Source organism: Dipodomys merriami, unplaced genomic scaffold, assembly GCF_024711535.1.
Source record: "Dipodomys merriami isolate MVZ:Mamm:240054 unplaced genomic scaffold, mDipMer1.0.p SCAF_42, whole genome shotgun sequence".
Taxonomy (NCBI): Eukaryota; Metazoa; Chordata; class Mammalia; order Rodentia; family Heteromyidae; genus Dipodomys; species Dipodomys merriami.
The window spans coordinates 10,495,065-10,518,441 of NW_027205826.1; the positions used below are offsets into that span (position 1 = coordinate 10,495,065).

General features: G+C 56.4%; 1 protein-coding gene across 1 annotated transcript in view; it reads left to right on the top strand.

The window, feature by feature from the left end:
- The window catches only part of Kif19 (kinesin family member 19), a 26,383-nt gene continuing 3,006 nt past the window's right edge, over positions 1-23,377 (top strand). Inside the window, exons 1-14 of the mRNA XM_069993207.1 lie at positions 1-173; positions 1,789-1,869; positions 12,474-12,584; positions 13,331-13,418; positions 13,718-13,854; positions 14,595-14,720; positions 14,988-15,182; positions 16,944-17,090; positions 18,415-18,537; positions 19,811-19,976; positions 20,728-20,902; positions 21,039-21,237; positions 22,231-22,501; positions 22,602-22,723. Of these exons, the coding sequence (XP_069849308.1) occupies positions 135-173; positions 1,789-1,869; positions 12,474-12,584; positions 13,331-13,418; positions 13,718-13,854; positions 14,595-14,720; positions 14,988-15,182; positions 16,944-17,090; positions 18,415-18,537; positions 19,811-19,976; positions 20,728-20,902; positions 21,039-21,237; positions 22,231-22,501; positions 22,602-22,723 (1,980 nt within the window). The 5' untranslated portion in view covers positions 1-134. The remainder of the gene's footprint in view (positions 174-1,788; positions 1,870-12,473; positions 12,585-13,330; positions 13,419-13,717; positions 13,855-14,594; positions 14,721-14,987; positions 15,183-16,943; positions 17,091-18,414; positions 18,538-19,810; positions 19,977-20,727; positions 20,903-21,038; positions 21,238-22,230; positions 22,502-22,601; positions 22,724-23,377) is intronic.

A 23,377-nucleotide genomic window follows, 5' to 3' on the forward strand; every position in this document is an offset into this window, starting at 1 on the left:
AGGCCGCGGGCGCGTTGTTGGTTTCGGGTTGTCAGGCAGCAGCAGCGGCCAAGAGCGACCCAGTCAGACCGAGGTGGGGGTACGGCTGGGCCATGCCCTCTGTCCCGGCCTGAGCCCCGCCACCCTCCGCAAGCATGAAGGACGGTGGGGACTCCAAGGACCAGCAACTCATGGTGAGACCCCCTTAATCTCCCTCCTCCTTACCTCCACCATCCCTGAACCCAGCCAGACCCCCCACACATACAGACAGTGTCCCCTAAGGGGCGAGGGACAGGAGCTGGGACCGTGCAGGGCAACTTTGCCCAAGTCCTGGAGAACAGGTGTCTAGGAGGTTATGGTGTCCTCCTGAGTCTAGAAAGTCAGCCCGGCCTCCCTCCAACATTCCCCCTCGGTCCCCACTGGGGCCGACAGCTCCCCCATCCAAGACAGATCTGCCTCACTGCCTGAGAAGGGAAGCAGGGGTCTCCTGATGGGTGTCAGAAGGAATCCCAGCCTTGTGAGATCTGTTATCCGGGAGCCCAGGGTGTGCCCTGGGCTCTGGAGTGGGTTAATCCATGGCAGGCAAAGTCAGGACCAATTACCTCAGAGTAGCGCTGGATGCAACCTCCATGGCCCCCAGAGCCCAGGGAGCCTGGGAATCGAATAGCGAGGTGCGAGGGAGAGTGGACAGGTAGAGACTGAAGGCCAAGATTCCAGGTCATCAGGGATACCAGGATGGAAGGATGAGGGGGAGACCCCTCCACAAGATGTGGGTAGATACATGGGAGTCTTTCTTTCCAAGCCCCATCCCCAGGCCTCATTTGCGCATACAGGCTAATGTTATCCCTGATACCCCACTTCTGCAGGGCAGCCTTAACTCCTGCAAAGGGAAGCTTTGGTGGGAGCCACAGGCAAGATCCAGGCTCTGAAGCATCCTCTCTAGCAGTGGAAAAGGGCTTGTTTGAAACAGCCCTGTGCACTGTGCACTGGCTAGGCACGGACCAGCGCCTTGCCCCCCTCCTCTCCCCTTCCCTCCTTTCCTTCTCCCTTTCTTTTCCCCTCCTCTCCCCATTGGAGTCCTCCCGGGAGGCTGATAAATATGATCTGCTAGGCAGAGTGCAGCTGCCTCTAAAGTGAGGAGAGGGCTCCTTAGTTCCACCCCCACTCCAGCAGCTGTTTCTCTTGGAGCAGCACAGCCCCATCCCCCACGCCATTCTTTGGGAGACCCATGCACTTGATGAAGACCTATTGTCTTTTATTGGCTAGAGAGTAGAGATGGTGCCATTCCCCTTGGGAGCAATCAGGATGTGATCACAGGTCATTGGCGTGAGGGGGAAGACCATCATTCCCCTTGGGAGCAATCAGGATGTGGTCACAGGTCATTGGCGTGAGGGGGAAGACCATCATGCTATCCTAATCCTAACCCCCATCATCCCCAAGCATCCACAGAGGTGCCAGCAGCCTGGGAAGGCTCCAGGGTCAAGCCCAAGGGAGCTCCAGGTGTTTAATTCAGGTGTGTGACTGATGCAGCCTGGCATAGTTCCCTCCCTCGAGACTTTCCCTGCAACTTGGGCTCAGACACAGCCTGACATCTTGTGAACCTGCTGCCCTCTGACCCGGGCAGTGAACTTGACCTTCAGAGTTTTCCTTAGGACAAGTGGTCTTAGGGTGGCCAAACTTTGGAGAACGCAGAGGGTTGCTTTGGGGAGAGAATCCTGAGGCCCGCCCACCCTTCCCTGTGTGGCCTAGTCTGGAACAATCTATCTAACCCCAGGCCCCTGGTCTCTCCCCCCCCCCACCCATCCCCAGGTGGCTCTCAGGGTTCGACCCATCAGTGTGGCAGAGCTGGAGGAAGGAGCCACCCTCATTGCCCACAAGGTGGATGAGCAGGTATGTGGGGCTCACAGCCAGGAGCTGCAGGAGGGGAGACCTGCTCAGATGGTTGGTGCACCTGCTAGGAGCAGAAAGGGTACTGCCTCTCTCTGTTCCCTGAACTCTGGCTGGGCCATTGCCGGCAGTGTTGAGGAAGCCAAGGGCTCTTCTGCCTTTTCAGATTTCTTAGATTGGTCTAAGGAAGGCTGAGAGGAGCCCTGGCCTAAGTGCCAGGTACCCATGGCTTCTCTGCTGCTCCCTGGGCATGCATTTCCTTATGATCAGAACATCTTCAAGGTGTTTGTGTTTGCTTAAGCCCTCAATGGCTGTTTTTTCTCTCTCTGTCTCTCTGCCTCTTTGGCTCTCTGTGCCAGTCCTGGGGCTTGAACTCAGGGCCTGGGCATTGTCCCTGAACTTCTTTTGCTCACTTGTGCCACTGTACCACTTCCGGCTTTTTCTGTGTATGTGTTACTGAGGAATCAAACCCGGGGCCTCATGCATGCTAGGCAAGCACTCTACCACCAAGCTACATTCCCAGCCTATGGTGGCTGTTCTCTTGCTCCTTATGTCACTGTGATGCAGGCAGGCACGGCACATGAGATCAGAAGTGTTTATCAAGGTGCTAGAGACTACTGTGAATAGGAATGAGCCTTCCCTCCCTCTGTTAGTGACAGTCCAGTGTGGGATATCAAAGAATTGAAACAAGTGAGGGTTTGCAGCTGAGGGCAGCAAGAACAAAAATATGAAGTGCCAGGAAAGTAAGTGGGTGAGGTGACCTAGTCCTGGAGGCTGAGGAGGGCTCCCTTAAGACATGGTTCTTGAATTGGGCATGGCGGTGCACATCTATAATCCCAGCACTCAGGAAACTGAGGCAGGAGGATTTTGAATTTGAGGCTAGTCTGGTCTACAGGTGTAATAGAAGAAACCTGCAGGTATAAAGACCCAGGTGGAGCTGTGGTGAGAGGGATTATGTACAATTGCATAACAGGAAAGACCAGTGTGGCTCAAGCAGGAAAGGGGGGAGGAGGAAGAGAAGAGAGGTAAGATGTTGATGCATGAGATGATAGCCAGGTGCCAGTGGCTCACCCTTGTAATCCTAGCAACTCAGGAGGCTGAGATCTGAGGGTCGTAATTTGAAGCCAGCCTGGGTAGGAAAGTCCAGAGACTCTTTTCTCCAATTAACCACCAAAAGCCTGGAAGTAGAGCTGTGGCTCAAATGGAAGAGTGCCAGCCTTGAGTGAAAAAGCTAAGGGACAGTGCCCAGGCCTTGAGTTCAAGTCCCAGTACTGACTGATACAAAATAAAAAAAATTTTTTAAAGGTGTGAGATGAGACTGGACGTGAGTCAGGTCTCACTGTGCAGACATGGCTGGGATGTTTTCTTGTGCAGACAGTTGAAGACTCAGGTGGTCACAGTGCGGGGGGGAGCAGCAGGTACAGGCTGGATGCCCAGGTGTCATAGGCCTGACAGTGGCCCCTTTCGGCACTGTGGCTGGCTTCTCCCGGAATGCCAGGGCGGTGGGTGGAGCTGGAGGATCCAAGGTTGAAATGGTATCCTGTGATTCAGAGAAAGGTACGCGCACACTGGAGGAACCTGGGCCAAGGTCCCTGGGGCTGGACCGTCATCCAAAGCACAGCCTCCTGGGGTTCCCCAGCAGGTACCTTCCCTACCTCGTCTCTTCCCTCAGCTGAGATAGCTGATTTGTCCCCCTCTCTCCTTATTAATTTTTTATCCATCGTGGAGCTTGAACTCTGGGCCTGCACACTGTTCCTCAGCTCTTCAACTCAAAGCAAGTGCTCTAGCTGGGCGCCAGTGGCTCATGCCTGTAATCCTACCTACTCAGGAGGCTGGGATCTGAGGATTGTAGTTCAAAGCCAGCCCAAGCAGGAAAGTCTGTGAGACTCCTATCTCCAATCAACCAACACAAACTGGAAGTGGCACTGTGGCTCAACTGGTAGAGTGGTTGCCCTTTTTTTTTTTTTGTCAGTTGTAGGGCTTGAACTCTGTGCCTGGTGCTGTCCCTTAACTCTTCAGCTCAAAATACCCGCTCTACCCCTTGAGCCATAGAGCCACTTCCATTTTCTGGTGGTTGATTGGAGATAAAAGTCTCACAGACTTTCCTGCCCGGGCTGGCTTTGAACCGTGGTCCTCAGACCTCAGCCTCTTGAGTAGCTAGGATTACAGACATGAGCCACTGGCGCCTAGCCCCTCTCTCCTTCAAAGACCTCCAGATAAGCAGGGGTGTCTGGGGGAGATCCAGGCCAAGCCCAGCAGAGCAGTGTGTGCATATGCAGTACAAAATGGGTTGTGCTTGGGCTGGGAAGGTGGCTCAGTGGTAGAGCGCTTGCCTTGCATGCCTGAGGCCCTGGGTTCGATTCCTCAGCACCACATAAGCAGGGAAAAAAAAGCTGGAAGTGGTGCTGTGGCTCAATGGTAGAGCACTAGCCTTGAGCTGAAGAGGTGAGGGACAGCGTCCAGGCCCAGAGTTCAGGCCCCACAACCGGACCCCCCCCCAAAAAAAAATGGGTTGTGCTGTTTGCCATCTGGGTGGCTTTGGGTGGGGGTTGTTTGTTTGCCGGCGCCGCCCTTGCCCCTTCTTTGAATGAGGCCAACAGTCATGATGCTTTTTCTAAAGACCTTGCTGGCCATACAGTATGCTCACCCACCCAATCAATGCCTGGCACTTAAAGACAGCTTTAAAAAAAAAAAAATCATTACAGCCGGGTGCTGGTGGCTCACGCCTGTAATCCTAGCTACTCAGGAGGCTGAGATCTGAGGATCACGGTTCAAAGCCAGCCCGGGCAGGAGAGACTGTGAGACTCCTATCTCCAACAAACCACCAGAAAACCGGAAGTGGCGCTGTAGCTCAAGTGGTAGAGTGCTTGCCTTGAGCTGAAGAGCTGAGGGACAGCGCCCAGGCCCAGAGTTCAAGCCCCAGGACCGACAAAAAAAAAAAAAAATCATTACTGAAGCTTAAACTCAGGGCTTCACACTCTTTTTGTTTGCTTTTTTGGCTGGCACTCTACCACTTGAGCCAGGCCTCCAGCTCTGCTTTTTTTGCTGGTTATTTTGGAGATGGAGTGTCAAGGACGTTGCTTGGACTGGTCTCAAGCTATAAAAAATCCTGTGGATCTCAGCCTCCTAAGTAGCAGGAGGGAGCCACTCTGCTGGGGAGAGTCCTTTGATGTTGACCCATGGTCACCTGTCAGAGTCCCCAACACTGTTGGGTCACACCCCTTCCCTCTGCCCCCTCCCCCTCCTCACCCCACTTGACAAGCTGGAGAGCTCAGGAGAAGAAAAAAAAGCCTCATCATAGTCCAGGTCTCTCCCTGGGTTGTCCAGCTTGTCCCCAAGGATATCAAGTCTTCAGGGTTGGGACAATGATGTCTCTTGGCTGCTGCTGGCTTCCAGCCAGCACGGGGACCCGTTAATATGAACCAGAACACTCCCCGTGAAGGGGGAGCCCATTGTGCGCCAGCCCTGTAAACACTGGCTCCATTCTGCTTCTGCTGAGCAGGGCAGGGGCTCCCTCCAGTTCTGGCCTGGTCCAGCTGGGGCACCCCACCCACCAGGCCTGAGCTGGGCAGCCCTGATGGGGCTGCAGAGAGACTCAGGGCAGGCTGAGCAATGTGGGCACAGAACTCGTCCCACCGGCCCTGTGGACTTCCATCCCCAGGGTGATCAGCAGGGAGAGGCCACTGCCACGGCCCACCCACAGGGGGTCCTCAGTGGGAAGAGGTGAAGGGGACTCAGTCACCTACTGGCTTGGGCCACTGAGAGGGGTCTGGCAACAGCCTTCCTTAGGCTCAGCACCATTCTCCTGGGGACATTTGGAGCTGGAAGGCCATCACCATGAGGCTTGGCAGAGGTGGGCATTCCCATAGGCCAAGTATCCTCAGAGCAAGAGTGAGGGTAAGCCAGGTGCCAGTAGCCCCTGTAATCCTAAATACCCTGGAGGCTGGGATTAGAGGATCAAAGTCTGAAGCCAGCCCAAGCAGGAAAGTCTGTGAGGCTCTTATCTCCAATCAACCACCAAAAAGCCAGATGTGAAGTTGTGGTTTACAAAAGCCTAAAGGATAGCACCTGGGCCCTGAGTGGAAAGAAAAGAAGGAAGGAAGGAAGGAAGGAAGGAAGGTAGGTAGGTAGGTAGGTTAGAGAAATAAATAAAGGGAGGAGGAAGGAAGAAAAAGAAAAAAGAGCAAGAAGCTGGGTGCCAGTGGCTCATGCCTTTAATCCTAGCTGCTCAGGAGGCTAAGATCTGAGTGGTTCAGAGCCAGCCAGGGCTGGCTCTTCTTTCCAATTAACCAACAGAAAATTGGAAGTGGAGCTGTGGCTTAAAGTGCTAGAGCACTAGTCTTGAGCAGAAAAGCTCAGGGATAGTACCCAGGCCTGATTTCAAGCCCCAGGACTGACGAGAGAGAGAGAGAGAGAGAGAGAGAGAGAGAGAGAGAGAGAGAGAGAGAGAGAGAGAGAGAGAGAGAGAGAGAGGGGGGGGGGGGGGGAAGGGGAGGGAGAGGGGGAGAGAGAGGGAGAGGGGGGATGGGGGAGGGAGAAGGAGAGGAAGAGGGAGAGGGAGAGGGAGAGAGGGGATGGGGAGAGACAGACAGAGAGCAGAGAGAGAAGAAGAGGGAGAGGGAGAGAGGGGGAAGGGGGAGAGGGAGAGAGACAGAGAGACACAGAGAGAGAGAGAGAGAGTAAGAGTACTGGGTTCTGGGAATCTGGAATTAAGGCTTGGATTTTTAAAGGGGTAATTTCAGGGGCCTGGCAGGCCTGGGGTCCCAGGGCCCTGGCTCTGTTCGGGATGGTAGTCATTACACCTATATTAGAGAGTCCTTCTTGGAGGGCTCTGTATGAACAGTGTGTAACACTTTGCCAGCCTTATGCTCAGAGGTAGTAAATGACCATTTATCTTAAGGGCTGAGCTGTGGGAAGGAAGGTTGCAAGCCCCAGAGTTAGGAAAACCTACCTCCTTCTACATCCCATCCCAGGGCTCCTGAGTGCCCATTCCCCATTCCTAGATACTATCATCACTAAAGCTGGAACCCAAGGAAGGCTGAGGAATGAAGGTGTGTGTGTGTGTGTGTGTGTGTGTGTGTGTGTGTGTGTGTGTGTGTGTGTGTGTGTGTGTGTGTGTGTGTGTGTGTGTGTGTGTATATACTAGGGCTTAAACTCAGGGCCTGAGTGTTGTCCCTGGACTTTTTCACTCAAGGCTGGCCCTCTCTATTTCCTACCTGGTTAATTGGAGATAAGATTTTCAGGGATTTTTGTTTTTCCATGCCCAAGCTTGTAATTGTGATCCTCAGATCTCAGCCTCCAGAGTAGCTAGGATTATGTGCATAAGCCACCAGCACCTAGCACCAGAGGGAGGGGCAGGGCTGAGGGAGAAGCTCCTGGACACAGAGTCACCTTCTCCGTCCCGCTTCCCCCCACTACACCCTACCTGCTGGCCTTCCAGTGTTTACCTGCAGGATTTAAGTCAACTGACAAGGACTGTAATCTCATAATTAGCATTTATCTGCTTGCAGCCCAACTGCCATTCCCTGCTTCTGGGGTCCAGCAGAGCCAGGCCCCCCAGGAGGCCTAGCCACAACACTAGGGCCTGAAGGAGGGTGTGATATGGGAGCAGAAAAAAGAGAGCATCAGAACAGAGCCCCAGCCCAACTATGGATTTCAGAGGACACAGCCCTGCCATGTCCTGGCTGGATGCCCATTAGCTCCCCCCACCCCCATCAGTTTCCTCATTAAAGGAGAATGTGAAGCACTTCTACCCTCCTCGGGAAAGGAGAGGATTAAAGAGGATGTGAGCTGCAGCCACAAATTCAAGGCTGTTGTAATAGGTAAATAAGGTGTAGGTGACAGGTGCCAAGGGCTGGTACTGTAGCTGCCTCTGCCTACTCTACTCACTTGCCCAGGACAAAGTGGGGGTGGGGCGGAGCATAGGTAAAAACATCCCCTTACTGTAATGTTTGCAAGGTTTATTGCTTTTTTTTTTTTTTTTTTTTTTGTCCGTTGTGGGGCTTGAACTCTGGGCCTGGGCGCTGTCCCTCAGCTCTTCAGCTCAAGGCGAGGGCTCTACCACTTGAGCTACAGCGCTTCCGGTTTTCTGGTGGTTTGTTGGAGATAGGAGTCTCACAGTCTCTCCTGCCCGGGCTGGCTTTGAACCGCGATCCTCAGATCTCAGCCTCCTGAGTAGCTAGGATTACAGGCGTGAGCCACCAGCACCCGGCTGGTTTATTGCTATTTTAATTTATAGTAGGACTTTGTCTCTTTTCATGGCTAAATAATATTCCGTGTCATGGAGATGCTGCATTTTGTTTGCTGGTCCTGAGGCTTGAACTCAGGGCTTGGGCTTTTTTGCTCAAGGCTAGTATTCTACCACTTGAGCCACTTGAGGGGGAGATGCCTAATTGGAGATAAGAGTCTCATGGGCCTTCCTGCTTAGTCTGGCTTCAAAACACGATCCTCACATCTTAGCGCCTCCCGAGTAGCCAGAATTACATGTGTGAGCTACTGGTGCTTGGCTAGGGTTTCATTTTTTTTACTCTGCTGTGAGCCTGTCTCCCTGGACTTAGGGTGAAGCCAGAGCCAGCCCAAGCCCTCCTGAGTCAGAGAAAGAAGAGTTGGCATGGCTTCCTTTCTGGTGGCTACGGTCTTGTCCTTCTTGATCTCTATCTGGGCCTAACTTGAGGCCTAGGGAAGTGATGCTTTTGGCTTGAGGTCACACAGCAATGTCGCCCCCGAGGCCCATTTGTGCTGCTGCCCTCCCTCGGGGTTCTTCACTGCCAGCCTGGGAGCTGAAGAAGAATCTAGGTGATTGATTTTCATCCAGAGGCCATTTTTCCCTCTGGGGGATGTCCATCAGGATCACAGCTGGGGAAAGGTGTCCCTGGGACAGAGGTGCGCAGGTGCAGCCAGGCAGGTGTGCCCCTGCCAGGCAAGTGTGCAGACATACACCATGCAAGCTTGTGCAGACTTTCACAAATGGGGAAAGCTCCGAGAAGCAGAGCTCCCTGCCTTCCCTCTCCTGGCCCTGCCTTCTGCCCTCTAGCCAGTACCATGGGGCACAGCACAAGGAGAGATTTCCTGACAGGGATCCTAGCTGGGTGGTGCGTTCCTTTGCAAGCCCTGAGTGTCAGCCTTGGCCTGGTGGCTCGAAGAAAAGAAGTTCGGTATCTCACAGTCCTGGCAGTCCAAGGTGTGGAATCAGGGTGGCAGCAGGGAGGTCATGGTGAGTCTTCATCTTATGTGGCTAATGACCCCCATAGCATTGGATTTCCAAAGCTGCTCGTAATCAAAGGACCTGGGGTTAGCACCTCCGCCTATGAACTTAGGGAGAGAGTGCGGGTGGGGCACTAAGAGCCAGGCAGCAGTCTGTCCACTGGTTCTCTCAGGCAGCAGGTTTGGGTGAGCTGGTATGACGGAGCTTCTGCACGGAACTGAATTGCATTCAGTCTAACTGTGGACTTTGCATAGAGCTTGGGCGACAATCCTGACCCATAATAAGAATGCCTACTCCCAAGTTTCAGAAAGGTCATGTGGGGGGCTCTTAGCACAGTGCCTGGCATACCCACAGCTCCCCTTCAAAGGCAGTTTTATTCTGCAAGTGTTCCCAGGGTGTGTGCTGTGTGCAGACACAGGCTGACATTCACAGGAAGCTTCGGAGAGAGGGTGTGGGGGGCCAGGGTGTGGGCAGGCCTGCGCTCACAGGGGCGTGCACTCCGGGGAGCCCTTTGATGGTGCCTATGAATCAGAAATCTGTACTGCAGAGTCGCCTGGAAGAGAGGACGGGAGGCAAACCCCAGGCTTTTCTTTCTAACTCTTTCTCCCAGGAGTCTGTGAGACGCTTCAGTTAACCAGCAAAAAAGCTGGACGTGGAGCTGTGGCTCAAGAGCTAGCCTTTAGCAAAACCAAAAGCTCAGGGACAGCGCCTAGGCTCTGAGTTCAAGGATCAGTACTGGCACAAGCAAAAAAAAAAAAAAAAACAAATTCGACGTCAGGGCTGCCTCTTCCAGGAAGCCTTCCTGTCCTGGCTAGATTTGGGGTCTCTTCTTGTGCTAGCATTCACCTGGTTATTAAAGCTACCAGGGAATGTCAGAGAGCAAGACAGAAAGCAGGACCCCTGGCCTCACTTCTGTCATCCTGGACCCTTCCTGGCTCAAGGCTTGGCAGGCAGATAGTGCTCCAAAAATGAGTTGGACTGGCTCAAATGCCACAGGCTGGTCTCCTTGGCAGCCTGGGTGCCCCCTCCCCACCCCTTGCCAGTTCAGCTGTGGTTCACCTGGTCCAGGGGGGTACAAGGGCTCCATTGTGTGCCAGTGTGGACAGGAATGGGGGCGATGCCCTGGAGGGCAGATCCCAGACAAAGCCTTCTTTAAAGAAGCCATAGCAGCATGCTGACAGACAACGAACCCAGGAACATTCCAGGTATCAAAAGAACCAGAGGCCCAGGTGAACTTGGCCAAGGTCAGGTGAAAGTCAGCGATGGGGGATGGGCGCCAGTGCCTGCAGCTGTCCTCTCCACCCTCAGCCCCCCAGCGCCAACGATGCCAGAGAGCCTTGCCCCCCTGTCTACAAGGTGAGAGCTGGCAGAGATGGCGGGGCTCCCATTGCATCCCAGGGGACCGATGCCAGGGGGACTCAGAGCCAGGGTTGATCTTCAGCTACACCTGAAACTTGAGCAGGGCCCAAGTTGCTGGCAGGCATGGGCCAGGGAACCAGCTCCTGGAAAAGAGGTTCCTGGCTCAGAGACCCTGAAGACATGGCCAGTGACTGAGGACAGAGGGGTCCTCCAGGGAACAGCGCAGGCCCACATGCTCTGTGTTCTACTTACAGTGGCCGCCCGGCCATTGGCCAGCTGGGAGGGGCCTTCTCTGTGCATAGCAGCTGCCCAGCCTGCCTGCTAGCCTGCTTGCCTAGAATCCCGCTGATGGGATTGGATTCTGCCTCCTGGAACACTTTCCCTTCCCCTTCCCTCCTCCCCAGAGCCCCATAGAAGGCCCAGGCCTGTTTGGATGCCACAAGCATAGGTGCATGTCTGCTGGAGGGAGGGAAAGGACATAGAAAGTGGACAAGAGTGACAATTCCCAAAGTTATTGTCCTTCTGGGGCTGTGCCCCTAACTCCTCAGGCTTGACAGACAAGGGACCCAGAGGGACCCACCATGGCTCTCCTAGGCCCCGGAACCCAGTTTTGCTCCCAGCATGCCCCTCCTGTCAGTTTCTCCCTGTCCCTTCCACAAGGGCTGTTCACAAGGCCTTTGGGACTGTCACCAGCCTTGGTTCTCCTGCTCATCCAGCCACTGTCTCTGACCCCTCAGGGTGGTGCTAAAACAGGTCTGTCTCCCCTCCAAGCCTTGCCTGTGTTAGGACTCAGTTGACATCTTTTGATAGTTGTCCAGGGCCCAGTGAGCATCGTGAGCCATGTGTGGGCCTCAGTCAGATCATGCTGATGGTTGAGGGACCCCCCAACCCACACAGCTCTCTGTGGAGGCAGAGGAGGCAGGGAGGGGTGAAAAGATGCTCAGAGGACAGACACGTACCAACCCAAGAGCTGGCCTGCCAGGGCCCTGGCTGCCATTTCCTACCAAGGATGCTTTGCGCTATGATTTCCTCCACTGAGAGTAATCAGCATGATTTCACGTTAAAGGATGGTGTAAGATTAGCTGTTGCTCGAATTCCTGGGGTGGTGAGGGCACCTCTCTGCCCTCCCTCCGTACCTCTCTTCTCCCCTTAGTAGCAGAGGGCCTATGAGGCGTCCCTGTTGACTGAAACCACTGTCTGGCCCTCCATCCATCTGTGCAGCTCCCCTGGGCCTGGGGAACAGGCGCTGCCTCATTAGGCGGAGAGCACTGGGTGGTTTAACTCCCCTGGCTGTCTGGCAGAGCCAGGGCACCAGGGAGCCCCGGTGTTGTTCCCAGGGCACAGGGCCATGCATAGAGGTGCCAGCCAACCCAGGGGCACCTGCATGGTGCTGTAGGGTGGGGGGCTCAAGATGAGAGCCCTTTACTTGCTTGCTTGGCAAGGATGGGGTCCCCAATTTTGAATGTGTGTGCTTGCATGCTTGAACTCGGGACACTGTTCTTTAGCTCTGTTCACTCAAGGCTGACACTCTGTCACTTGAGCCACAGCTCTACTTCTGGCTTTTTGGTGGTTCATTGGAGATAAAGAGTCTTTGGGACTTTCCTGCCCTGAAGTGGGATCCTCAGATCTCAGCCTCCTAAGTAGCTAGGAATACAGGCGTGAGCCACTGGCTTGACTTTTCTTGTCGAATTTTGGTGTTGTTTTCATTGTTACCTCTCTAGATTTCGTGGCACAGTCCGGGAGGGGGGAGGGGTAACCTCCTTCACCCCTTCCCTCCCCCACCTTCCTCTTCACAGTGCCCTAAAGTGGAGGGGGGCGGGGCATTGAGCACTTAGCCTGTGTTCACACGCTGTCTCAGGCTCTGTGCGGCTGCAGTGAGGGGAACAGGTCTGAATCAGGGACCTGCTGTGGGGTGGGGCACCCCCAGGGCGCTCCCTGCTTCTCGGGGATGGTGCCCATCTTGCAAGGTCACGGGGGGGGGGGCGGGGGGTCAAATGGATCTGGGGCGGGGGTGACCGCAGCCTCCCCGCTGGGTCCTTTGCAGATGGTGGTTCTCATGGACCCCTTGGAGGACCCCGATGACATCCTGCGGGCGCACCGCTCCAGGGAGAAGTCTTACCTGTTCGACGTGGCCTTCGACTTCACCGCCACCCAGGTGAGGGTGCACCGGAGCCCCTTCCCGCCCCTCACCACTTGAGAGGGGCCCTCAGGGGACTCAGTCCGTGACCCTCACAGGTCCTCCCCACTTGCGCAAGGGTCCACCTTCTGGAGCTTTCCCCCATCTGTGAATGTCCGTACACACCTGTGTGATGTTCACCTGTCCATATATGCACCTGATAGACACTAACCTCCGTGCCTGCACACCTACACACTTGCTCAGTGCACACTGACACAGGCACACGCACGTTGCACACCTGGCCTTCCATGAGCATGCTTGGGTGAACACCCGCACCCACCCTGCACAGGTGGTCTCTTCGAACCCCCCCCCCCCACGGTTGGGCTACATGGGGTGGGGCCGGGGGAGCAGGAGGAGGGAGCCGAAGGCCATCTGTTGCAGGCTGGGCAGATGGAGGATTGTCTCCAGGAAGCCGACACCCTCCTAGGGACCCCTACACCCTCCTAGGGACCCCATCTCACTATCTTCCGGATGTTCCTCCTGGGAGCAGATACTCTGTGTCCTCAGAGCCAGGGGCTGGGAGCCAGCTGTGGAAGGAGCCGGCTCAGGTGTCCTGAGCTCTGGGGCAGGCTGGCGTTCCTCCTCCCCCCCTGCCCCAAGGTGTAAGCAGAGACATCCCCTCCTCCCCTTCCTACCCCCTCCTCCCTCCCACATACCCCAGGGGCATCTGTGCTGTGCCCTGTCTGGGTCCCCGGCCCCCTGACAAGGTTTCTTGTCCTTTGCAGGAGATGGTGTATCAGGCCACCACCAAGAGCCTCATCGATGGCGTCATTTCCGGCTACAACGCCACAGTGTTTGCCTATGGCCCTACAGGTGTGGGAGGGGCGTGAGCACGCCCCTGGGGAGGCGAGCCCCCTCGCCCCCCACCCCTGCAGAGACCGCCCAGGCCTGGCTAGGGCAGCAATCAGGATAGGACACGTCCAACCCCACCTAGGGCCCTCCATTCCAGAGACCCCATCTTCAGCCAGGGCTGTCATCCTTCCTGCCCCCCCCCCCCCGCCTTCACCCCTTCACCTCCCTGGCCATCGGGGAGGGCCTCGTTCAAAGACAGACCAGGCTCACAAGTTGTCTCTGCTCAGTGAGGTCTCACCCCTGGTCCCTGCTCTGCCCAGGCTGTGGGAAAACCTACACGATGCTGGGTACTGATCACGAGCCTGGTATCTATGTCCGGACGCTCAACGACCTCTTCCGTGCCATTGAGGAAACCAGCAACGACATGGAATATGAAGTGTCTATGTCCTACTTAGAGGTGAGTACCCCCAGGCTTGGGTAAGGGACACACAGGACCAAGCTGCCCCACCTCCTAGAGCCAGTGACCAGCAGTTTCCTGGGGTGCCCATCACAGTGGCTCTCCCACCTCTGTATTATTAGCCCCACCTTATAAAACTTGAGGACCAAAGAGGTAACTTATTCACAATCAGTGGGAGGGGGTGGGATTCGAACTCGGGACCCTGTGACTCCAAAACCAGGTCTACCCCCATTGTGCCACACTCGCCAGCAGCCTTGTCAGTGAACAGAGTTCAGACACACTCCCTGACTGTTCCCTTCCTCACCACTGCACCAGGAGGCTGGCCTCCATCTGGCAGCTTCTCCTGGTGACAGCTCAGGAGGGGCGGTGAAGGTACCTGCCAGCAGGTGTGGAATCAGCCAGCTAGGCTCACCTTGTTGGACAGCGCCCAGAGGTGGCTGATGGTTGCCTGGCAACGAGCAGGGCTCCCTGATCTACTAGGATAGCCTGGCCCTTGGTCAGGTCCATGCAGTCCTGCTTGGCTCTGAGTCCGCCTGCGATGTTGGTTGGCGCTGAGACCCAGCTGCCTGTGGGTATTGAATCACCTACATTCAGTTCACCATAGGAAGGCAGGGAAACTTCCCAGGCCAGAGACTCACAGGAGCCTGGGGCCAGAAAGTGGGAGCTTCCTGTCCCCAACTTGTCTGGGAGTCATACCCTTAGATTCCCTCCTCTGGTCTCTTCCTCACCTGTCCCACCAGATCTATAATGAGATGATCCGGGACTTGCTGAACCCCTCCCTGGGGTACCTGGAGCTGAGGGAGGACTCCAAAGGTGTGATCCAGGTGGCTGGAATCACTGAGGTGTCCACCATCAACGCCAAAGAGGTGAGTCTTGTGTGGCCAGACCGGGGCCACGAGGAAGGTGCCCGCGAGACCACAGGGCAGGAGAGCGGAGATGGAGCTGGGCTGGGCTCACACAGAGTGTTGAGTGGCAGCAAGACACACGCTCACTCTCCTCCGCCATCCCAATCACCCCGTCCTGGGGAGTGACGAAGTCACGCGGCCTCACACAGCCTCTCAGAGGCAGGACCTCCCCCGCCAGGCCTCCTCTCTGCAGGCATCTCATTCCCTCCTTCGCTCCCTTCCTCCCAGATCATGCAGCTGCTGATGAAGGGGAACCGGCAGAGGACCCAGGAGCCCACGGCCGCCAACCAGACGTCCTCCCGCTCCCACGCCGTGCTGCAGGTGGCCGTGCGCCAGCGCAGCCGCATCAAGAACATCCTGCAGGAAGTGAGACAGGGCCGGCTCTTCATGATTGACCTGGCGGGCTCCGAGCGAGCCTCCCAGGTGAGGCTGGCTCTTGGAGTCTGGAGAAGAGGCTATCTGGATGGTGGGGGAGGGGTGCAGTCCAGAGCACCCCAGAGAAGTAGACAGAGGAGTGGGACCCTCAGGGTGAAGGACTGAAGAAAATGCCAGAAAGTTCAGGATGGGCCCAGGCAACCTGAAGAGCCAAAGGACTATTGTTGGGGTGGGGCAGGGGTGAGGTAGGATGACAAAGAACAAAAATAAGCACCTGACACCTGACTCAGCAGAACATGGAGGGACCTGGAAGAGGGCCTAGCACATCAAGGACATCACTTATGTCACCCAATGTCCCTGTCCTTATCACTCAGCCAAGTTCGCTTGCCTGACGCAGTGGCCCAGCCCCTCTGGCAGGACAGCTTGTGTGATGTCACCATAGCAAAACTGAAGCCAAGAGAAGAGAGAAAAGCCAGGCATCATTGGTGGCTCACACCTGGAATTATGGCCACTCAGGAGGCTGAGATCTGAGAATCACAGTTCAAAGCTAGCCTGGGCAGGAAAGTCCATGAGACTCTTATCTCCAATAAACCATTAGAAAACTGGAAGTGGCGCTGTGGCTCAAGTGGTAGAGAGCTCACCTTGAGCTGAAGAGCTGAGGGACAGCGCCCAAGCCCAGAGTTCAGGCCCCACGACTGACAAAAAAAAAAGAAGAAGAAGAAGCAGCAGCTCAGGGACAGTGCTCAGGCCCTGAGTTCAAGCCCCAGGACTGGCAGGGAAAGAAAGGAAAGAAAGAAAGAAAGAAAGAAAGAAAGAAAGAAAGAAAGAAAGAAAGAAAGAAAGAAAGAAAGAAAGAAAGAAAGAAAGAAAGAAAGAAAGGAAGAAAGAAAGAGAGAGAGAGAAGGGAGGGAGGGAGGGAGGGAGGGAGGGAGGGAAGGAAGAAAGAAGGAAGGAAGGAAAGAAAGAGAGGAAGGAAGGAAGGAAGAAAGGAAGGAAGGAAGGAAGGGAGGGAGGGAGGGAGGGAAAGAAGGGAGGGAGGAAGGAAGGAAGAGAGAGGGAGGGAGGGAAGAAGGAAGGAAGGAGGAAGGAAGGAAGGAAAGAAGGAGGAAGGAAGGAAGGAAGGAAAGAAAGAAACAGGCTCACAGCCTTGTCTGAACACACAAGGCTGGATTGCAACAAGGTGGGTGTTCACAAATTCATCCCTGAGTTCCAGAAAAGCCTCCAGGCCTCCCTAAGGGGACATGGGGAGCAGCCTGGAGGAAGGGGTACCCTCTGGTAACTGGAGCTGTCTAATGCCAGCTCTGCCGGGATGGGCAGCAATGGCTTCCCTGCCCCATGAGGAGAGGAGCCCGCCCCTGCATCACGCACCTGTGCGTGTGTGCGTGCACACACGGCCCTCCTAGCTCTGTGACGCTCCTGGTGCCTTTTAAGGCCTGGGGTCACACTAAGTGGCCCACGACGCCATCTTGTGGCCTGCCATTCAGGACACTATGGGACAAGTCTGGCCACTGCCATAGTGCCTGCCCCAAGGGAACAGAACCAGCTTGGCTCGGCATTCTCCAGAGTCCTCAGTCTAGAAGTTTCCTGGTCATACCTTTCCTCGTACACCCTAGGAGGAGGGGGCAGGACCAAGCCATCTGGTGACCCGTTCTCCCTACATTTCCAGAGTGCACGCCCCCCCCCCCCAGCGCAGGCTGGGGTGTGTATCTAGGATCAGCAGGGTGCTGATGGGTGGCTGATGGGTGGAGCCTCCACCTTGGGCCCTCACAAGGCCACAGCTTTGTCCTCTACCTCCCCCCCCACCCTCAGACCCAGAACCGGGGACAGCGCATGAAGGAGGGAGCTCACATCAACCGCTCCCTGCTCGCGTTGGGCAACTGCATCAATGCGCTGAGCGACAAGGGCAGCAACAAGTACATCAACTACCGCGACAGCAAGCTCACCCGGCTCCTGAAGGTACCAGGGTCCCCTGAGCTCTGTTCCTGCCTTCACCCCCACAAACCTTTTATGTTTACTTTTGTGCTGGGACTTGAACTTAAGGCCTCACACTCCCATTTGGCCTTTTCACTCAGAGCTGGCACTCTACCACTCAAGCCACAGAGCTACTTCTGCCTTTTATTTATTTATTTATTTATTTGCCAGCCCTGGGGCTTGAACTCAGGGCCTGGACACTGCCCCTGAGCTTCTTTTGCTCAAGGTTAGCACTCTACCACTTGAGCCACTTCCAGCTTTTTCTGTTTATGTGGTACTGAGGAATTGAACCCAGGGCCTCATGCATGCTAGGCAGGCACTCTACCACAAAGCTACATTCCCAGCCTCATCTTTTCTTTTCAGGTTAACTGGAAAAAGAATCTTACAAATGTTGGGCTGGGAAGGTGGCTCAGTGGTAGAGCGCTTGCCTTGCATGCCTGAGGCCCTGGGTTCAATTCCTCAGCACCACATAAGCAAAAAGAAAAAAGCCGGAAGTGGTGCTATGGCTCAAGTGGTAGAGCGCTAGCCTTGAGCTGAAGAGCTGAGGGACAGCGCCCAGGCCCAGAGTTCAGGCCCCACGACCGGACCCAAAAAAAAGAATCTTACAAATGTTTCTGTCCAGGCTGGCTTTGAGCCTCCTGAGTAGCTAAGATTATAGGCGTGTACCACCAGCGCCTGGTCCCACAAACTCTTTAGTCTTGTCTGTGGCTTTGTGAGTTAGGGAGAGTTACCTGTGCTGCTGGGGAAATTGAGGCCTGGAAAGACCAAGGAATTTTCCCCAAGGGTTGGTACTAGTCAGTGCTGGAAATAGGTATATGGTCCCTACAGACCCTTCTGTCAGCCTGCCACCACAACTGTACCCACAAGCCAGGGAGGTAGGTGGGGATTCAAGAAGGCTGAGGGGGCTGGGAATGTGGCTTAGTGGTAGAGTGCTTGCCTAGCATGCATGAAGCCCTGGGTTCAATTCCTCAGTACCACATACACAGAAAAGGCCAGAAGTGGCTCAAGTGGAAGAGCACTAGCCTTGAGCAAAAGAAGCTCAGGGACAGTGCTCAGGCCCTGAGTTCAAGCCCCAGGACTGGCAAAAAAGAAAAAAAGAGAAGGTTAGTGGTGGAGAAGCAGTAGAGTCTCCCAGCTACACACCCCATTATGCTCAGCAGCCAGGCTTTTTATATGGAAGCTGGGAGGGAAAAAGGAGAAGGGAGGGGGAGGGGGAGAGGGCACACATACAGCCTGGCAGGAGGAGGCTCTGGGGGAGGGGCCTCCACTGACCACACACACCCCCCCCCCCCCCGCCACCTCCATTCAGGACTCCTTGGGGGGAAACAGCCGCACGGTGATGATCGCCCATATCAGCCCAGCCAGCACCGCCTTTGAGGAGTCTCGGAACACCCTGACCTATGCTGGCCGGGCCAAGAACATTAAGACCAGGGTGAGGGTCCCTAGACTGCACCCCCCAGAACACACCCCTGGACCACGATTTGAACCACTTGGACTGATCCCTACCACCTTCTCCACCCTCGGTGGAGCCAGCCACCACTGCACCAAGGCCTTTCCAGGCACCTTCAGCACCTGCTTATCAACCCAGAAGTCCTCTGCTGGCTCCCAGGTCCCTCTTCTTCTCATTCCCAGTCCCCCTACCTTCTTCTTCCTCTTCAGAGGCTAACTCTGGACTCTAGACCTCTAGGTGGTCGGTCACACCACCTAGGTATACGTGTCACCCATGGGGTGAGGAGGGAGCTTTCCTGAACCCCAACTCTCAGCTATCTGATAAACAGGTCTCCTCCCAGTCCCAAACCAAGCAGGGCCAGGTGCTGGTAGCTGACCTTCTGTAGTCCTAGCTACTCAGGAGGCTGAGCTCTGAGGATTGGGGTTCAAAGCCAGCCCAGGCAGGAAAGTCTGTGAGACTCTTATCACCAATTAATCACAACAAAAACCAAAAGGCAAAGTGGAGTTGTGGCTCAAATGGTAGAGCACCAGCTTTGAGCAAAAAAGCTAAGGCCCAGGCCCTGTACCAGTACCAGCACACACACACACACACACACACACACACACACACACACACACACACACACACACCAGGTGTTCGCATCCCTGCCATGACAACAGAGGACAGTGCGGATTCACACTGTGAGTAACTGCCCAACACATGATGGAGCAGAGTCGGGCGCTGGGCCTGGCTGGTTTTCAAGTTCACGTCCTCTGGTAGAACCTGCGGGGCCCCTGCTGCCTGGTGCACCTGCCTCGGCTCCTGTGTTGGTAGAGGGAGATGGCTAAGCAAGTAGCATCTGCCCAAGAGTGCCCTGGATGCTTGAAGTTGCTACCTCCAGAGCTTTGGGGGAGGGGGGCAGAGGATAGTGGAAAGGGAGACACGCTCCTGAGTAGTTCATTTATTAGTTCAGGTCATTGTCAGTGGCCAGTACATGCCAATAGCAGCTGCAGAGACCAGCTGGGGAAGGGGATGGAGGAACTGGTGCCCCTCCCTCTCCCCCACTCCCACAGGAGGGGAAGCAGCACTTCAGGAAGATCCAATCTAGCTGAGCCATGTCATGTGACAGCAGGCCATGGGTTTGGGTCCACAAATGCTGCTACTGTCACCCAGGAAGGCTGGAGGGGGGCGGGGGAGGAGGACAGGAAGGGTTAGCAGGTGAGCAGGTGGAGGCAGAGCTGTGCCCCCTTGCTCCCCCATCCCGTGCTCCCCGCAGGTGAAGCAGAACCTGCTCAACGTCTCCTACCACATCGCCCAGTACACCAGCATCATCGCCGACCTGCGGGGCGAGATCCAGAGGCTCAAGTGCAAGATGGACCAGCAGGCGGGGCGGGGCCAGGCCCGCGGGCGGCTGGAGCGGGTTGACAGCCAGCATGCTCGAGGTGCGCACGGGAGCCGTTCTGTGGGAGCCTGTCTCCACAGCGCCCCCTCCTGGAGCTGCTTCCCCTTGCTCTGAGGGCAGAGGAGCTGACCCAGGCTCTTCCTGGCTAGGTAGACTGGGGCTTAGTCACTGAACTTCCCTGAGCCAGCCTTCAAGCTCTGTGCCTTGCTTCCTAAAGGCAGAGGTTGCTGGGCGCCGGAGGCTCACACCTGTAATCCTAGCTATTCAGGAGGCTGAGATCTGAGAATCATGGTTCAAAGCAGGCCAGGGGCAGGAAAGACCATGAGACGCTTATCTCCAATGAACCACCAGAAAACTGGAAGTGGTGCTGTGGCTCAAGTGATAGAGCCTTGAGCTGAAGAGCTGAGGGACAATGCCCAGGCCCAGAGTTCAAGACCCACAATCAAAAAAAGAAACACAAAAGGCAGAGGCTAGCCCATAGGAGTAAGGGAGCCTGTAAGACTGGAGACCCAACTCCTCGGATAGATGGATTCTGCTATGGTGCGGGGGCAGCTTTTTATAGTTGTGAGCTCATGGTGTCCCCGTTCACACAGAGGAACTGAGCATCAACTTTGTGCGTAGCCCTAGGCTACACTGTGGGAGTGGGGCATGGGAAGAGAGAGTAATCTAGGAGGTCTTCCTGGAGGAAGTGGCTGGAAAGGCAGTTGGGAGTCGTGGCTGGCTTGGAAAGAAAGTTGGGAGAGGATCTCAGTGGGCTTGAGCCCCCACTGCTGCCCTTCCGCCCTCCACAGCCGAGGTTCAGCTGCACGGCCGGCAGGGAGAGCAGGCCGAGCTGGAGCAGGTTCGAGAGCAGCTCATCAGCACCTTCCAGGAGCAGATGGACGTGCGCCGGCGCCTGCTGGAGCTGGAGAACCATGGCATGGAGGTCCAGATCGACACTTCCTGCCACCTGCTCACCATTGCTGGGTGTGCACCCCTGCCCGGGGACCCTCCCGGCCTGCAGGGATTGGGGATGGAGTTGCTGGGGACCTGGGTGATGCCCTGCCCTTTCCTGGGGCCTGAAGCCCTCGTCTCCTGTCTCCCCGGGGTGGGGCCCTGACAGCTGGGAGCATGAGAAGTCACGCAGGGCCCTCAAGTGGCGGGAGGAGCGGAGGAAGGAGTCCTACTCGAAGGATGACAGTGAGAAGGACTCGGACACAGGTGACGACCAGCCAGACACCCTGGAGCCGCCCGAGGTGGCCGCCGCCCGGGACAGCATCGCCGCCCTGGTGGGGGAACAGAGGAAGCTGCGCAAGGAGAAGGTGCCCAGGGCTTGGGGTGGGCCAGGGGGGGTCCTAGAGAAGGTGGAGGGGCTGGCGGCCTCCGTGATCTTGCTAAGTTCCTGCACCTCTCTGAGCCTCAGTTTCCCCACCTGTAAAGCAGGAGATGCCCTGGTGTTGTCCTCACAAGTCACTGGAGATATTAATGCTTGGCCCAATCCAAGGATCCCAGACAGGGTGCCCAATAGAATCATCGGAGCTTTCTGGGCCACTGGTCATTACCTTCTAGGATGGGGCATAGCCAAACGGGAGCAGGGTGCTTCAGAGTAGCCCCGAGGGCATCACAGGGCTAGGGTGAAACAGATACCCACGGAGCCCATTCCAGGGTAGGTAGTGGCCAGAACAGCAAGAAACAGCACGGGCTGGGTGCCAGTGTCTCCTAGGAAGGGAGGGAGGGAGGAAGGGAGGGAAAAGAGAAGAAGGAAAGAGGAAGGAAGGGAGGGAGGGAAAGAAGGAAGGAACAAACGAAGGAACTAAGAAATGAAGGGGAGGGAAAAGCTAGGAAGGAAAGAGAAAGGGAGGGAGGAAGGGAGGGACAGAGGAAGTAAAAGGAAGGGTAGGAGGGAGGGAAGGAAGGAGGAAGGGGGAGGGAGGGAGGGAAGGAAGGAAGGAAGGAGAGGGAAAAGATAGGAAGGAAGGAAAGAGAAAGGCAGGGAGGAAGGGAGGGACAGAGGAAGAGAAAGGAAGGGCAGAAGGGAGGGAAGGAAGGCGGAAGGGGGAGGGAAGGAAGGAAGGAAGGAAGGAAGAGAAAAGAGGAAGGAAGGAAAGAGAAAAGGAGGAAGGGAGGGAGGGAGGAAGAGAAAGGAAGGGCAGGGGGGAAGGATGGATGGATGGATGGATGGATGGATGGATGGATGGGCCACCTTGGAGCTGCCCTGGTTGCAGAGCACCGGCTCTGGGAGCCCAGGGGCTGGGGAGGCCGCGGGCGGGCGCGGGCGGGCCCTGCCAGGCGCTGAGCCCCGTCTGCGCGCGCAGCTGGCCCTGGAGCAGCGCTGCCGGGAGCTGCGCGCGCGGGGCCGGCGCCTGGAGGAGACGCTGCCGCGGCGCCTGGGCTCGGAGGAGCAGCGCCAGGTGCTCGGCCTGCTGTGCCGCGTGCACGAGCTGGAGGTGGAGGTCACCGAGATGCAGTCGCACGCGCTGCTCCGGGACGGCGCCTGGCGCCACCGCCGCGAAGCCGTGCGCCGCCTGGAGCAGCACCGGAGCCTCTGCGAGGAGATCATCCAGGGCCAGCGGCAGATCATCGAGGGTAGGCCCCGCGCCCCGGACGGGGGGCGCGAGGGGGTGCCGGGGGGAGGGCGAGGCGATCCCCAGGCCCGCGCTGAGCCCTCCCCGCGCCCCTCCCGCAGACTACAACCTGGCGGTACCCCCGCACCTGGAGGCCCTCTATGAAGTGTACCTGCGCGAGCTGGAGGACGGCAGCCTCGAGCGGGCCGCCATCGTGGACCGCGTGGCCTCCAGGGCCCTGCAGGTGGGCGCCGGGGCAGGCCCAGACACCCGCGCCGTGCCCACGGAAGGGCCCCCACGCAAAGCACAGCCTGCCTGCAGGTGGCTGCCGCCACCCTGGACCAAGCTGGTTCCCTTGGAACCCCAGGGAGCTGATTCCAGCCCCTCCTTGCCACGCCCTAAACCATGCCACGCCCAGCAAGGCGTCCCACCCGCACCCCCACACTCCTCTCAAAACACTTGGCCCTGTCTGTCCAAGATCAGAGGGTTCAAGGGAGGCTGTCTGAGAAGGCCCCTCACCAGCTCAGTGGAGCGTGCCTGTAATCTCAGCACTTGGAAGGGCTGAAGCAAGAGACATGCAAGTTCAAGGCTAGCCTGAGTTATCCTGTTTATTTTTGTGCCACTGCTGGGGCTTGAACTCAGGGCCTCAGTGCTGTCTCTGAGCGTTTTCAGGGCGGACACTTGGAGGTAAGCATCTCATGGACGTTCCCCCCAGGCTGGCTTTGAACTGGGTCCTCAGATCTCAGCCTCCTGAGTAGCTAGGATTACAGGCCTGAGCCACCAGCACCCAGCAACCTTGTTTTAACTGGATAAATAGAATACCAAGAAAACAACGGCCCCAGGTCCTTGTTACCCCATGTGGGTGCTGTTATGGGCTCCAGGATCAAGTCTTCTGACT